The sequence below is a fragment of the Budorcas taxicolor genome, chromosome X, assembly GCF_023091745.1.
Source record: "Budorcas taxicolor isolate Tak-1 chromosome X, Takin1.1, whole genome shotgun sequence".
NCBI classification, from domain to species: Eukaryota; Metazoa; Chordata; class Mammalia; order Artiodactyla; family Bovidae; genus Budorcas; species Budorcas taxicolor.
In genome coordinates, this window is record NC_068935.1 from 114,312,647 (window position 1) to 114,330,473 (window position 17,827).

A 17,827-nucleotide genomic window follows, 5' to 3' on the forward strand; every position below is an offset into this window, starting at 1 on the left:
TGTCTTGTTTTTGCTGACTGTATAGAGCTTTTCCATCTTTGGCTGCAAAGAATATAATCAATCTGATTTTGTATTATGCATCTGGTGATGTCAATATGCAGAGTCTTCTCTTGTGTTGTGGGAAGAGGGTGTTTATGACCAGTGCGTTCTCTTGGCAAAACTCTATTAGCCTTTGCCCTGCTTCATTTTGTACCCCAAGGCCAAAGTTGCCTGTTATTCCAGGTATCTCTTGACTTCCTACTTGTGCATCCCAGTTCCCTATGATGAAAAGGACATCTTTTTTGGGTGTTAGTTCTAGAAGGTCTTGTAGGTCTTCATAGAACCATTCAACTTCAGCTTCTTCAGTATTACCGATTGGAGCATAGACTTGGATTACTGTGATATTGAATGGTTTGCTTTAGAAATGAACAGAGATCATTCTGTCATTTTTGAGATTGCACCGAAGAACTGCATTTTGGACTCTTTTGTTGACTATGGGGGCTACTTCATTTCTTCTAAGGTATCCTTGTCCATAGTAGTAGATATATGGTTTTCTGAGTTAAATTCGCCCATTCCAGTCCATTTTACTTCACTGATTCCTAAAATGTCAGTGTTCACTCTTGCCATCTCCTGTTTGACCACTTCCAATTTACCCTGATTCATGAACCTAACATTCCAGCTTCCTATGCAATATTGTTCTTTACAGCTTTGGGCTTTACTTATATCACCAGTCACATTAATGACTGGGCAATGATCCTTTCTAAGGATCTTCTTTAGCTCAATTGGTAAAGAAGCTCCTTAGGACTTTTTGACAAACATAGGTTTCTGATAATTTTCAGATGATACCACTGAACTGGGTAAGAAAAAATAGAACTCTAATGGAAAAACTAATGGCTTTACAAAACTGCTAAGAGAAGACAAGATTAACAAAAATTAATCACATGGGACTGAACAAACTGATGAATATGATTATAATTTCATGACTCTTTTGTCTGAAATATTACTGCCTTTTTAATCTTTGTTTTCCAGATATAAGAAAACCTTTGATCTTATACCATGACTTACAGTAATTCAGTAAATTATATCATTATAAGCAGAACTGAAACATTTATATTTTTCTCCCTGCCTGATCCCTCCAGAATTCAGAAACTCATGGTGAATACTCTTATTTTCAGGGCATTATAGTTATATTTTGTTCTTGTTTAGTCGCTAGTCATGTCTGACTCTTTGCAATGCCATGTACTGTCCATAGGATTTTCCAGGCAGAATACTGGAGTGGATTTTCATTCCCTTCTCCAGGGGATCTTCCCAACCCAGGGACTGAATCCATGTCTCCTGCATTGGCAGGCATATTCTTTACCACCTAAGAACCAGGGAAGCCCATTATAGTTATATTTATGTAAGTTAAATAAGAATTTCTTCTCCTTAGAAGAAGATGCAACTGGAAACTTGTTATATTACCAAGGTTTTGACTGGAATGTCCTATTTCAGATAGACAAGTATAGACTCAGATATTGTCAGACAGCTTTAAGGAACTAAGGTTGACTTTGTGGAGCTGACAAAGCCCTTGGAAAAACAGCCTGGCACCTTGCTTACAGTGTTCCCATCAGCCTTACCAGGTGAGTAAAGAAGGTCATTTCCTGCAGGTGCAGACATTTTAGGATATTTTGGGGACCTCAAAAAGAGAGCAATTCGCCCAAAACGATAGGTATTACAGGCAAGCATGATGGCAAGTCTTTTGCTGGGCTTCCTCACCTCAAGAAACATTTAAAAGTTCAATCTGGAGATTCCTTACTGAAAGGTAACCATTCCATTCATCACATTTCTGTGAGGATGTACAAGTTAAAGATACAAGAGAGAAGTACAAGTTAAACATCTTTATTCAGAATTTAATGTATAGTTAGGAAAACAAACAAAATAAAGACTTGCAATGACTATGAAGGGAAGTGAAGTGTTAGTTGCTTGGTCGTATCCAACTCTTTGTGACCCCATGGACTGTAGCCTGCCAGGCTCTTCTGTCCATGGGAATTCTCCAGGCAAGAATACTGGAGTGGGTAGTCATTCCCTTCTCCTGGGAATCTTCCCAACCCAGGGATCGAACCTGGGTCTCCTGCGTTGCAGGCATATTCTTTACCGTTTGAGTCACTAGGGAAGCCCTCCAATGACCACGTCCATATATAAAGTAAATACTAAGAGCTTTGAACCACATGATTAATTCAACAGGAATAATAAAAATGGAAGGACTGGTTTTATCCAGGATCATTCCCTTTTTATTCGTTACTTGAGAAATATGCAAATCATCAACTAAGAGTGGTCCTTTCTTTCCTAACAAAGATGCTGCTTAGATATTCCAGTTCACATTTAGGAAAACTGAATAATCAAAATGACTGAAAGGCAAAACTATACTTTATAACAAATATCCATGCTGTAGCTGATCAGGAAAAACTGGGATCGACAGACCTTTGAAAAGATATTTCGTAGCTGAGGCAAAAATAACTTGGCGTTAACTTCACTTAAATCATACATTCTATATTTGAGGAAATAGCTCAGAAGTTTAGTTTTCATGCCTGTAATTTTGGTGGCTGTCAAATGACCTCGTTGGGATGTCCATATCAAGAAATTCAGCAGCACAAAAATCACTAATACTAGACAATTTGGGCTCCTGGCATTCATAATAGGCTCCGATGTAGTTTTTGCTTGTTTCTTTGCTTTGGTGTTAGTTATCAAGAAGAAAAAAAAAGAACTGGGGTCAGCTTACATGTCTTATGTAATTGAGGAGCAAAGAAGCAAGAAAAATGTTACAGGATAGAATAAAACTTTGACTGCCAGATCTTATCCAAAGAGAGAATCTGTTAAACTTGATGGCTCTCATTTGGAGATGCTGCAGTGACATAACTAAAGGTCTTTAATGTTTTGGTATTGCATAAGCAAAGAAGAAGGATAACATACGACCTCTCAAAATATGTCTCTTTGCTATAAAGATAATTTAAGGCTGATCATTTTTAAGAAACAGCAGACACCGGAGAAGCTCTAAAACTCCAGTAGAAGTTACTCTTTGTAAGAGATCTTTACAGTTATAAAAGAAATCTTCCCTTGTAAGGGTGTTTCCCTTCCTGTACCAGGAAGAGGATGATTTTGAATCTCCAGAAACTCATCAATGGAGAAGGCAGAGGCTTAAATCTGCATAACAACCATGCCCATCATTACTGTGCTTGTTTTGGTCACCTCCCATAACTGGCCTCCCATGCTCCCCAACTCTTCTTTTGTCTTTCCTGGAGATGGTATTGAAGGTGCTGGCTTGGGACATTTCAGGGGGTTACTCAGTTTTCCTGGCTATTCCACATGTATTTAGGAGGAAGATATGTTAGTAAATTTATGTTTGCTTTTCTCCCATTAATCTATCTTATATAGTCAAGAACCTAGAAGGGTAGAGGGAAAATTATTTTTCCTTCCCAACAGCAACAACTCAAAAAAATGACTCTTCTGTGTATGCCTAGCAAAGGACTGGGAAGCCTGATGTGCTGCAGTTCATGGGGTCACAAAGAATTAGATACGAATTAGTTGCTGAACAACAACTCAGCTTTTAATGGTCTTTTTAGGACGATGCAGCCGTATAGAGAAGTAGGAGGTTTTGATGTCTGGGCAAAGTTTGGCTTTTCTATATTTTGAAATCAGTGGTCCAAGATGTTAAAGGATGAGCCCCCAAAGAGCTTGACACAGTTCTATTGTCTCCCTGTATCTTGCAGCAAATAAATGCACGAGGTAAATACTAATAAGGATGGTGGCACATATTACAAAAGTGATCCATTATAAGAAGGGATAAGGAGTCCACTGGGTCTAAATTCATCTGGCTTTAAAACAATGCATCCTAAATGATGTGCATGTTAATTATGTTACTGAATATATTCCAAGGACTAGGGAGTTAGAGAGTAAGTCTAATTCCCATGGATTTCACTCTTTGGGGGGCTTCCCTGGTAGCTGAGATGGTAAAGAATCTGTCTACAATGCAGGAGACCTGGGTTCGATCCTTGAGTCGGGAAGATCCCTTGGAGAAGGGAATGGCTACCCACTCCAATATTCTTATCTGGAGAATTCCATTGACAGAGGATCCTGGTGGTATAGTCCATGGGGTTGCAAAGAGTTGGCCACGACTGACTGAGGGACTAACATACACATACCTTCTAAAAACAAGTATTTCCTGTAGTAAGGAGCTGAAATTTGAGCTTCCCAGGTGGCTCAGTGGTAAAGACACTGCCTGCCAGTGCAGAAAATGTGGGTTTGATCCCTGAGTCAGGAAGATCCCCTGGAGGAGGAAACAGCAACCCACTCCAGTATTCTTGCCTGGGAAATCCCATGGACAGAGGAGCCTGGCAGTACGGTCCATGGGGTCACAAAGAGTGGGACAGGATTGAAGTGATTTAACACACACTCTTCGGAGGGAGGGAGAGAGGGAAAGGGAAGGAGACTTCGCATCCAAGAGTTAAAATGGGTTTGAGGAGGAATAGAGGAAAACTAGATGTTTATCATTATTAACCAGTGCTAGCCTCTGAGACAGATACTTTGCCAGTTTCCAAACTACTTCATGATGCAATGAATTGCCATATTATTGTAATCAAGACATCTAAACAATTCACAACAGGACTGTTAAGGAACATTCCCTTTATGTGACAGTTTCAAAGCCAAACGTCCCCTAGAAGCACAATTCTACATTAGAAATGCTTAATATCAAAGTAGTTTAAAAAGCAGATGATGGCATTTCAAAGTATATTGGTTCTGATTTCCTGATCATTTAATTTTATGAGTGCCAGGCACATAGTAGGTTCTTAATAATTGCCATTAAATGCATGAATAAATTAATGAAGATCTCCCATAGGACAGCACATTCAAACTAAAGTAAATCTATTATAAGGAAAAATATAGAATCAACAGAGCAAAATTTCTAGTGCTAAAGCTGACCATTTTAATGAAAGATAAATTAGATGTGAGGGAATTTTTAATGAGACATGTTATTGCTGCATCCTAAATTATCCAGATTATCACATAGTTGGAGTAGAAAAATCATGTAATAGCTGCTAACATGGTGATAAACATGTCAGACACTGTAATACATATTGATATGTACTGTTTATTCCTCATAGCTGTTCTATATGGAAAGTACTATCATTATTCCCCATTTTATACAAGAGAAATTTGAGGCTCACAGAGAGTATGGGGATTGTCCATGATAGCACAGCTAGTATGCAGAGAGTGGGTTTTGCACAGACAGCCTTACTCCAGAGTCCACACCCTTAAATATTAAACTGCTTTGCTCCAGAGAGTAAACACGTCCACACTGTGAAGTCATCCAGAATCAGAGTGTGGACAAGGAACTCAGAGAATGAAAAAGAAACTTAGGATGGCCTGGTGAGTGCAAGAGTGGCTAGGCCAAAGTCAGAGCACAGTGATGCTGGCTATCTGCCTGGAGAATTGCTTGTGTTAGAGACATGGAAAACATACAAATGATGGGCAAATAAAAGATTGGGGTTTTGGAGGGAAGCTGAAAGTCAGTGTTGGATGCATGGTCAAATTGGGGAGCAGTGATTAGGGACTTATGCAAAAGCATCTGGGTAAAAGGTTCAGAGACTTACACAGGGAATTCAATTCAACAGGCAACGGTGGAGACAAGAGATAACACAGTAGGAAATGTATCTACTCTTTGCTTTGGTTCTTTTTGGGACAAGGATCTAACGCTCAAGCTTCTCAGGCCAGGAACTAGAGTGAGGAAAAGGGCGCAAGGCAGTCATAAACTAATGTGGCCCATTGGCCATTGTTTTATTCTATGACCTAGTTCTCGGTAGAGTATGTGACATGACCCTAACTGTCCCAGCACTTTCCCTAGCTGTAGGAATCAACAACCCTGAATATTCTCAACCAAAGTCAAATTTCCTAGTAAATTTTCAACCAGTTTTTGTGGAAATTAGATTTTTTTAAAGAAAAGGCTGGCCCAGAATCTAGCCTAGCTCAATCCTAGCTGTACTATTTATTGTAGTATTGTCTTGGCATCAAGGACAACTCAGCTGATACAGGTGGTGATATCTCAAAGAATCCACAACACCCATTGGAGGGTTCTGACATCATTTAATTTTGTTAACAATACTGAACTAAAGGTAACAGTGGAGGGGGAAAAAAAAACTTTTAAGTTATTTTGGCAAAGGTACGTCCTGGCAAGTTTGCTTGTCAGAAGAATGGATAATTACTGACTTATGAGATCTGTATCCATCAAATGCTTTAACATATCTCTCTATGCAAGTTTTAAGAAGAAAGACTTTGAAGGCCTGTAAGATCGTTATGGGATTTATAAGTCAACAAGCAGAACCATATGATTCACAGTAACAGCTTCCAGCTTTTCTCTGAGCTTTAGGCTTCTGAGCAATACAGTCAGTCATCTTGGTCATTACACCATTTGCTAGGATGACAGCAATTTGACTCTCGCAGGGACCCTGTGATCAAAACGATCAGCTCCCATGTGCTGTGCCTTCCTTGAGCTTCTGAACCTTTCAGGGCTGGGGAACTTGTAGTTATGGCATCTGTTAACCAGAGTCCGTTGTTTTTTCCCACAGATGGTTGGGATAGATCATTCCACATGCTGATAAGCCTCTCCAGGGCAGGAGATGCCTGACTACCATTGTGAATTGATGACTCATTTGCTGCAGCTCCCTTAAAAGGAAGGTGAACACTAACTTTAAGAGGGGCTTTTGGAGTACATGACCTTGAAGGACACTTTCTGGCTTTAGCTTTTATTTTACTGAAGATAAAATGATGGTGGCATAAATACATATTTGAGAAACACTGTGGAAGATGTAAGTATTGAAGAGTGCTCTAACACTGCCCACCACTTTCTTCTTCATGTTTAGGAAATCAGGCAGGATTGGAAAAGTTTTTTCAAACGATTTCCTTGATTCCTCAGTCATTTATGTTTGTAGTACTGGAAGCTTTCTTAGCTATGGGCAACTTAACCTTAGGCCACACATGCTAAAAATAGCCTGGTGGTGTTTCACCCTTCCTGACCCTTGTGTGCCTGTCTGCTAGATAAGAGCTTTAATAGTTGTATCCTCCTTGGAAATGATCCAGCTTCCTTCCTTCTTCCTATGATCTCTACTTAACTGTCACTCCTACTTTATCCTAAAAAGAAATAAATGTCATTAAAGCCAACAGATTTTTAGATGAGCCCTCTATCTTTTCTCTATTACCTTCCTTCTTGAAGAATAATTCAGACTCTGTAACTAGACTCTTCAGTTCAAAAGAGTGATCAGAATGGTGAAAGTATTTTATCCACATAAAAGAAGAATGAATAAAAGGAACTAAAGAAGCTGAATCTATGGAAGTGAAGGCCCAGAAGGATTATGGGGACTGTCATCAAACTTTTGAAGGGCTATTTTGGGGAAGAGAGATTAAAAACGGGGTCATGGGGTCGATAGACAGTGAAATAGTAATGTTTTCTAATTGTTACATTTTTCCAAAGATAGAACTGGCTTCCTGGAGGAGGAACGTGATCCAGTATAAGCTGACAGATCACTAGGGCAGATATTGTGGAATAGTTCAATTATACAACATCTAGGCTACTTCCAACCCTGGGAATATTTCTGTCCTTTTATATGTGTAATATTTCTACTCTAAGTCCCTCCATTGACTGACAAACAATCAGACTGCTTACTAGCTGCTGCTTATCTTTTCCCTCCATTAACATCTCCCCAAAAGTAAACTATTTGAATATTATAGTCACCTTGACAACAGAGGTGTCTATTTTAATAGCTTTCAATAACATTATTCAAAGGGAATCTGTTGTCCAATAAAGTCTTTGGCATTCTCTTTCTTTTCCAACCTCAAAGAGTTTAAGATGAAACATGTGCTTTGAAATTAAAATCACTGTAAATTTGCTGAGTAAGAGAATGTTTTCACTTAGCATAATGTAGAAAAACAATTTTTTTTCTCTTGTAACGTACATGAAAAAATTTCACCAACAAAAAGGCATGGCTCAAATTTTACAATCGTCTATAATTTCAAACAATTCAATAGATATTTATATATAAATTTTAACCCTGTGTGTAAGGTATTGGGGCTGCTGTGGAATCAGATTTATTGTAGCCGATGTTATACTCAACCAAAACATACCTTACTTAAATTGCTAATGATGAAAAATAATTGAAAAATAATTCACTAGTGAATTATTATTAATCATGGGAGGATATTACACAAGTAAAAGTTATCTAAGGCAGAAAAAATTAAAAATGAAGTAAAATGGGGAATCCATTGGATGTAATTTGTACACTCAAGGAACAACCTTTCAATCAAGAGCATAATCTTTGACTTAAAACTCGCTTGGTTATTTTTAATTGGTTTGCTTACTTCTAATATTATTAATAGCATTTAACTAAACACTTCCTGTGCATAGGCTCTGTGCCAAGCTCTTCACACTTAGTGTTTTCTTTCGTCCATAAAATCCACTAAGAGTTGATATCATTATTTTTCCCATTCCATATTATCAGGGAACTGAAGCTTAAGGAAGTTAGATATCATTCCCAAGATTATATAGCTGGTATTAAAACAGAGAAAGGGGGACTTCCCTGGTGATCCAGTGGTTAAGACTCCCCACTTTGATTGTAGGGGCACAGGTTTGATCCCTGGTTGGGGAACTAAGATCCTGCATACCTAATGGCACAGCTTGAGGGAGGGGAAGAAAAAGGAATCTGAAAATCTAAATTTGACTCCAGTGTCTGACCTAGTCACCCATCCACTGTGCTATCTGCATTGATGGCCTTACTGCTAATGTAATTGTTTTATTTGGGATAAATTTATGTTAAAAAAAAAATTTTTTTTAACCTTCCAATTATTTCACTTTCATTAAAGGTTGTCAACTACTCAAACTTAGAAGGTTACACTCACCCCGTTTGTGAAGGAGAACACTGGCATGACGACGTCCATTTCCATTTTCAACATAACAGGAGTAATTTCCCAAGTCACCTTCTTCTACAGAGTCCACAATTAATGAGATGGAAACTTCCTGTTCCCCAAGATGCTCCTTGAGGATTCTAAAATATAAAGCAAAATGAAACCAAAAAAACCCACACAAACATACACACACATGAAAGAAAAAAATTTAGATGAATCTGATATGAAAAAACCTACAGCATCTATCTTCAAATTTGGTCATGGATTGATGCTATCTTAATTAAATTATATCATGCCCTTTTCTTCTTCACTTCTAATAAGGAAGCTTGTCTTTGTAGATGCTAATGAAGTTGCAGTTAATTATCTCTCTTAGCAGGACAATCACACTGTCATAATAAAGAGGTGAAAGAGACCTTGAAGAAAAGTTTACAAATTGCTTTCCCTTTAAGAAGAAATATGATGTAAGGGTGGGAGAAGAAATTCTAATGTCTTAGGCTGGAGGACTAATTATCTATCAGGTTAATTTTAAAGAAAGGAAGGATAGAAAATTTCTGAGCTATTTTGACATTACAGGTGAAACCTCTAGCCTGGCATTTTTTTAAAAGGTACAAATCAATTCCTATTTTTAAAGAAATATGAAATTACAAAACCATAGACTAAATGTCCTGATGAAGCATTTAATTCTGACATTTAAAATTCACGGTAGATGCTCACTAACCTCACTGTCAAGGATTTTAACAATCTTTTTAGAACAAATGGAAAACTTCAAAGTAGGGCTCCCTTGCCATGCTCACCAAGTTTCCACCTTTACTCTCCCACTCCTTTGGTAACTCATGCTTGCACAATACTTCCTCATGAAGAATTAAAGGAAAAAATACCTTTCTAGAACATTCCCTGAGCACCCACAAAAGTAGAGAGGGGTAAAGTTAGGAGGTTTATTGTCCTATAACCTTAGCATTTCAGAGTGTATGAGTATAAGATAATAGTGAAGTTTCAAACATGAAAAATGGCAGAGGAACATTTTAGTATGTATTGAAGAATTGCTCATCTGGGCATTTCAGAACCTGACTGCAATGTTATATTCCTGGGTATTTGTTGCCAGGAAGAAAATTCCAGTAGAAATAACCCTCTGTGACAGTTTTATAGGTTTTTATTTTCTATTGAAAACCTTTTTCTCTTATACCTTTCCTCACGTTTTAAAAGTCTTCACATTTAAGAAGAAGAATTTGGTTAAAATTCTCAAATATATCCAAAAGAGGTGATCTTTAGATTGGAGAATGTTTACAAATGACCTTCATTTTGATTCACTTATAATTTATTAATTAATATATTTGCTTATTTACATTATGAATAAAAATGAGTACCTGTATATAAGTGTACTTTTAGTCATAACTGAATACCTCAATATTTAAAAGTAAGCAAACAAATATGTTATTTTTTAAAAAAGAAGAGGCATAAGCATTATGCCCTCAAAATAAGTATATTTTTATGATTATTTGCTATTATTCCACTATATTAATATTTAGACCTTAAAGTTAGCCTAACAAAGGTAATAAAAGCATGTTTTGTATTACCATTTCTATCAAGTGTTTTATAGTCTACACGATGCCTCAAATATGTAGCAATATATAAAAGGAAGTGACAGAGACGATGTTTGAATCCTAAAACACATGATGTTGAATCCTAAAAACCTGTTAACACTGGGTTGGCCAAAAAGTTCCTTTGTGTTTTTCCAGAAAATGGTATAGAAAAACCCAAACAAACTTTTTGGCCACCCAATATTTCCTCTCAACAATTAAAAAAAAAGAGCTCTTATCAACTAAAGGTAGAATACCACATTTTCCATATTTGATGCTATTTTGGTAATCTCACATTCAGTTTTTTCCTTAGTGGAAAATTACCTTTTATTTCTCTTAAATTCTTTGCAAATGGCACTCAGGTTTTACAATTTCATAGTCACTCCCTCAAGGATATTTTTCCTCCTTGCCATTAAATGTTGTAACATTTTTAGTATGATAGTAAAACACCCCCAACCCCCTTCTTTTTTAGCTCACTTTCTATTCACTAACACAGCAAATGTGAATCCTGACTGAACAAGTTAAAAGAGACAAATTACTTTACCTAATGTCACTTTCCCAAACTCGATTTTCATCCAGATCTTCAATAAACTTCTCTCCTTTCATCCAGTAAATTAAAGGACTGACATCTCCGCTGTACCCAAAGAAAGCTCTGCAGGTGAGATTAGCTGAATCACCTGTGGAGAGAAGTGATAGAAACGTGTTGTAAAACTGTTGATACACTCTTATTTTAGGCAAACTGGCACGTAAAACTTTAATCACTTCATTGATTTAATGCAACATCTCTCTAAAGCAATATTTTTCACATATTTTATATCTGTCAAATTAACAGAACGTGTGCTTTTGGCAGCTTGCTTAATGGAATGTGAATTACTTATCAGATTATGAAGAACACTGGTCAGTTATTCTACAGAACTTTACTTTCATTTAAGTTTGCCTCATGTTTCCATATGAATAGATTGAGGTTATGAATTATTGGGAAGGGTACTTCAGAGGTGATGTGCACTTCTCAAAGCACATGCTCAGTTGCTTCAGTCATGTCCGACTCTTTGCCACCCTACTGACTGTAGCCCACCAGGCTCCTCTGTCCTTAGTATTCTCCAGGCAAGAATACTGGAGTGGGTTGCCATGCCCTTCTCCAGGGGATCTTCCCGACCCAGGGATCAAACCTGGGTTTGCATTGGCAGGTAGGTTTTTTACTACTGCTATATCAGACAAGTACGTAATGTTGATAATATGAGATCTTATAAAGCAGTTAGAAGATGTTTCTCAGTCCTGAATGTGGGAAAGAGAAAGAGAACCAAATGTTTTGATGGGAAAGAAATGGAACTGCAAAATACAGGATTCCTTACAAATGTTACTAAAATATTTGTACTATATGAAGAATAGTATTTTAATTAAGGAAACCAGCACGCATTCAGGTAAAAAAACACATTATTAAAATACAAATGGACAACACCTGAGAATAAATATTTGGGCTGTTTATAATACATAAAATCAATAATACTACTGTGGAGATGAGTTTCTTCCAGTGTACTACTCAAGAGAGGCCACTGTAATGATGAATACAGACTGATTACTTAATAAGGTAAGTGGAAGTCCCTGACTGAAAAGTGGGAGCGAATTTAATGCCAACAGAAACTGAGGCATATTTCTGGACAAGTAACGTGATTTTGCAAACACCTGATTTCCTCAAGCCTCAGGCAGCATTAGAGAACTGAAATATTCCAGTACTATTATAGTTTTAAGATCTTGCTGCCTCCAAGTAGAGCTAGAAAATGTGGGATGGCAGAGAGACCTATAGGGACCTACTCCAGAATGGACTGGAGCAGGGGAACTCTTAAGGATACCTTAAGTAAGGCAAGTTTATTCATTTCATAAATTCCTGAGAATATTCTTTGAGAGGACTTTGACAAATCTGTGACTTTAAGGTGAAGAGAAGGAGGAGTTCCTAAAGGCTAAGAGCTAAGCTATGAGTCAATAGTGAACATTGCCTGAAACTGGGCTTATCAGTGATTCTACCCTATAAACCTAGAGAAAAGCATAATTCACTTACAGATGCACTCTTTGTAAGTCCTGGTATGGGTCAACCTGTATGTAAACTTTATTCTCTAAGTTCTACAAGAAAATTTTTATTGGATAAAATTCATATTATTATCTTATGTCCATTGTGTAAGACTAGTTCATAACTGAATTCTTGCTCTTCTAATATTTTTAAGATGGCATGATACAGTCTTTCCTTTTATCTTATCCTTCTTTATGTCTGAATGTCTTCCGAGTAAGTGATTCCTTAGAGACTTTGATTCTATATGCAATAATCATTATTAGTGACCAGATAAATCAAGTTCAGAAAATGCCTACAAACTTTTATAAGGCAAATGGAGCTTTAAATGATCTCCTTTATTATTAATTTTGATACATAAGTATTTTGTTAATATTTTAATATGCAACCCCCCTCCCTGAGAGAATAATTTACCTTATACAATGGATAATTGATTGTCAATCTTACTGATTAGAAACCATAGATTTCTATGGGAAATGTCAATCCAATGGTTCAGAACAACTTTTAAATCCAGTATTCTTTGCTTTTACATTTTTCTAAGAGCACTGGCTTTTATGTAACTCAACTACCTGTTACAGTGTCAAGGTAGTCATAAATTCAACAGTAAATCTCAAAATACTACATAGTGTGATGATTAATATCATATGCCAAGAGAATCAGCATATATTACAGAGTCCAAAAATTTACATGTCAATAATTTACGCAATCTGTGTTTTAAGGGAACAAGATTTAGCTTTTAGGTAGGAGTTAATGACTGAAACTCATAAATAGAAATCTCCAGAAATTATCTCATTTTCCATTACAGTTTTACTAAATTTGGGGGATCATAAATAATGATCATGTCGCTAGCAACTCAGCCTGACATTCTTTAGCAGAGAAGTCAATTGAATCCCTCATTGGGAACTGAATTTTTCTCTCTTGTCACCCTCCTACCTTCCTAGATCAACTGATTTGCTATTATCTAATTCCTCCTTTTTCTCAACTATTGGCTTTGTGCTGCCACACCTAGTAAATGGCTCCTGCACCCATGTAAGAAACGACTGGCTTTTTCAATCATCTTCACTCACCTTGTCTTTGACTACTTATCAAGCCTTGAGCTCCAGTGCTGGGGGTAACCCAAGTGCTATGGGGGCACCCAGAGGACCTCTACTCAGGCCTGGGTTGGGCTTACTGTGGATTAGAGAGTGGAATTCATGCAAAGAATAAAAGAAGGTGGAGGGAAAAACAGAAAAGCACTCCAGGTAAAGAGGAAAGAACCTGAGTGACAGAATGTCAGGGAACTTTGGAGGAAGTCAGTAACTTCAGAGCTGTTGAAGCTAAGCTACATGTAGTGGGTAGTGTTGGGGTGAGGATTTGGGGGAAAATCATGAGGGCAGAGCAGTGGCAGCCCGGATCTCCCATGAAGGCCATGTTGAAGATGTGGGAATCCCATTTAAGGGCGATTCTAAGTTGGGGAAAGGTTTCAGGTAGGAGATTGACATGGGCCCACTTGCAGTCTGAAGAAATCACTCTTTTTGTATTTGCCAAACTGGGATTGGAGAGAGTTCCAAGAGAACTGAGAAAGATTGAGAATTTTATGATACTTCAGAACCATATAAGGGACCATCACTGCAAAGAGAGGATTATTTCCACATAATTCCTTCCTTCCTTTCTTACTTGTTTTTTGGCCACACCACTTGGCATGTGGGATCTTCGTTCCCCAACCAGGAATTGAACCCCAGCCCCTTGCATTGAAAGCACAGAGTCTTAACCACTGGACCAACAGGGAAGTCCCTCTGCATAGTTTCTTAAAAGGACAAAGTACAGGTTATAGCAGTGATGACAGATCACTGTGCTTTTTATCAATGTGATGGTAGGAACCCTCTCAAAGCACAGATTACAAGGAAGCCTGATAAGGTAGAAAATACATTTTTCATTTTTATAATTTATCTGCATCACTGTGTGTGTGTGTAGGAGAGAGACAGACAGATTAAACAGTTGCCAGCTGCTTCTCAAAACAATCAGGAGAGAAAGTCAACTTGAGCAGAGATCTGTTCTGTGAAGTTGTTGTTCAGTTGCTCAGTCATGTCAGACTCCTTGTGAATCCATGGACTACAGCATGCCAGGCCTCCCTGTCCTTCACTATCTCCCCAAGTTTGCTGAAATTCATGTCCATTGGGTTGATGATTCCATCCAACCATCATCTGCCGCCTCCTTCTCCTCCTGCCCTCAATCTTTCTCAGCATCAGGGTCATTTCCAAAGAGTCAGCTCTTCACATCACGTGAGGAAAGTATTAAAGCTTTAGCTTCAACATCAGTCCTTCTAATGAATATTCAGGGTTGATTTCCTTTAGGATTGATTGGTTGGATCTCCTTGCTGTCCAAGGGACTCTCAAGAGTCTTCTCTGCCACTATAGTTCAAAAGGAACAATTCTTCAGCGCTCAGCCTTCTTTCTGATTCAACTCTCACATGCATACATGACTACTGGAAAAGCCATAGCTTTAACTATTTGGACCTTTGTCAGCAAAGTGATGTCTCTGCTTTTTAAAATGCTGTCTAGGTTTGTCATAGCTTTTCTTCCAAGGAGCAAGCGTCTTTTAATTACATGGCTGCAGTCACTGTCCACAGTGATTTTGGAACTCCAAAAAATAGTCTGTCACTATTTCCATTTTTTCCCCATCTATTTGCCATGAAGTGATGAGACCAGATGTCATGATCTTAGCTTTTTGCATGTTGAGTTTTAAGTCAGCTTTTCATTCTCCTCTTTCACTTTCATTAAGAGCCTCTTTAGTTCCTCTTTGCTTTCTGCCATAAGGGTGGTGTCATCTGCATATCTGAGGTTACTGAAATTTCTCCCAGCAATCTTGATTCCAGCTTGAGCTTCATCCAGCGTGGCATCGTTCATGATGTACTCTGCATATAAATTAAATAAGCCAGGTGACAATATACACCCTTGATGTACTCCTTTCCCAATTTTGAACCATTCTGTTGTTCCATGTCCAGTTCTAACTGTTGCTTCTTGATTTGCATAGAGGTTTCTCAGGAGGCAGGTAAAGTGGTCTGGTATTCCCATCTCTTTCAGAATTTTCCAGTTTGTTGTGATCCACACAGTCAAAGGCTTTAGTGTAGTCAATGAAGCAGAAGTAGATGTTTTTCTGGAATTCTCTTGCTTTTTTGCTGATCCAACAGATGTTGGCAATTTGATCTCTGGTTCCTCTGCCTTTTCTAAATCCAGCTTGAATATCTGGAAGTTCTCAGTTCATGAACTGTTGAAGCCTACCTTGAAGGATTTTGAGCATTACCTTGCAAGCATGTGAAATGAGTGCAATTGTGTGGTAGTTTGAACATTCTTTGGCATTGGCCTTCTTTGGGATCGGAATGAAAGCTGACCTTTTCCAGTCCTGTGGCCACTGCTGAGCATTCCAAATGTGCTGGCATATTGAGTGTGGCACTTTCACAGCATCATCTTTCAGGATTTGAAATAGCTCAGCTGGAATTCCATCACCTCCATTAGCTTTGTTCATAGTAATGCTTCCTAAGGCCCACTTGACTTCACACTACAGAATGTATGGCTCTAGGTGAGTGATCACATTATCATGGTTATCCGGGTTATTAAGACCATTTTTGTACAATTCTTCTGTGTTTCTTTGCCACTTCTTCTTAATGTCTTCTGCTTCTGTTCAGTTTGGTTCAGTTCAGTTGCTCAGTCATGTCTGACTCTTTGTGACCCCATGGACTGCTGTTTCATACTGTTTCCATTCTTTATTGTGCTCATCTTTGCATCAAATGCTCCCTTGGTGTCTCTAATTTTCTTGAAGGGATTTTTTAAATTGTTTCTCTTAATGATACCTATTTGTGTGTCTGAACAGAGTTACTACTTCCATTCTCATGCAAAGCTCTGTTTCTCAAGAAAGGACACGAGAAGCCCAGTGCAGTCAATCTTGAGAGAAGGCCAGGTGACATCAAGCTCACCTGAGACTCACCAACCGCTTAAGTGTTGGTGAGGAAAGCTGAATCCATCTAGTATTTGGTTGGGCAAAAATTTCATTTTTTTTTAATAGCTTAAGGGAAACCCAAATGAACTTTTGGGCCAACCCAATACTTTTCATTTGGGAAATGGTGGCTAATCACAGGAGCATCTGTTAGGAGCTGTGACCTCAGACCCCAAGTGTGTACTGCCTGTGTTTGAAAGCAGAAATAAATGACTATAATTCCTTCCCCTCAGGTTAAATAAAAACAGGAGTGAATAGAATATCATGGGGCAGGGTGGGGCCCAGGGAGAGATGATGCACTTCTACTCAATAAGGGTAGATAGGAATTCCTAAGTGTAACTACGAAAATTAGGAAAATATAATCAGCAAATTTTGTTTAGAAAGCTAATTAGGCAATTAGGAAAGAGGAATTAGGAAAATAAAAATAATATGACTGTGTTTGTACCTCGGGCTGATGAAGCAGGATATGCAGTTACATAATAGGATTTTAGCATCTGAATTTTATGAGTAGTTAATCCATGATCTATTTTACATTCTCATGCTTTTTATAAAATTGTGATTAATGGTTTAGAGTTCTTTTTAAACAATTTATTATTATTATTAAAAAATTATTATTGGAGTATAATAGCTTTACAGTGTTGTGTTAGTTTCTGCTGTACAACAATGTGAATCAGCTGCACATATATATATATCTCCTTCCTCTTGAGCCTCCCTCCACATTTTCACACTTTTTAATATTATATTCTTTGCTTCAAACTCTCCTCACTTCCACGTAGCAAATTCCTTCTCCTCCATTAAGTTCTATTTGAAATAGCACCTCTTACAAAAGACTGACTTGGCTTTTCTAGGAATCGTTAGTCAACTCTGTCTTTTCTCCTCTCTTCCTCTTGGAACAGGTTTGCTTCCCTGGTGGCACAGTGGTAAAGAATCCGCCTGCCAATGCAGGAGACACACAGGAGATGCAGGTTCATTCTCTGGATTGGGAAGATTCCCTGAAGGAAATGGCAACCTACTCCAGTGTTCTTGCCTGGAAAATTCCATGGATAGAGGAGCCTGGCAGGCTATACAGTCCACGGGGTTGCCAAAAGTCTGACATGACAGAGAACAGAGGAACAGTTATTATTACTATTGCAACTCCTAATGCTACCATTAACCTTGTTCCTTCTAGCAAACTTCCACTAACTTTCAGGTCAGAGGTTATTTTATACACTCATATCTTCTACAATATCATTTAGTTTAGATGAATATGGCTTCAGATGTTATATTTCTTTACTTAATCCATTGAGTGTTGAATTCATTGTCAAAAAAA

General features: G+C 37.9%; 1 protein-coding gene across 1 annotated transcript in view; it reads right to left on the reverse strand.

Moving 5' to 3' along the window:
* The window catches only part of IL1RAPL1 (interleukin 1 receptor accessory protein like 1), a 687,113-nt gene that overhangs the window by 40,354 nt on the left and 628,932 nt on the right, over nt 1-17,827 (reverse strand). Inside the window, exons 6-7 of the mRNA XM_052662751.1 lie at nt 11,029-11,161; nt 8,902-9,047 (exon numbers count right to left, since the gene is read on the reverse strand). Of these exons, the coding sequence (XP_052518711.1) occupies nt 8,902-9,047; nt 11,029-11,161 (279 nt within the window). The remainder of the gene's footprint in view (nt 1-8,901; nt 9,048-11,028; nt 11,162-17,827) is intronic.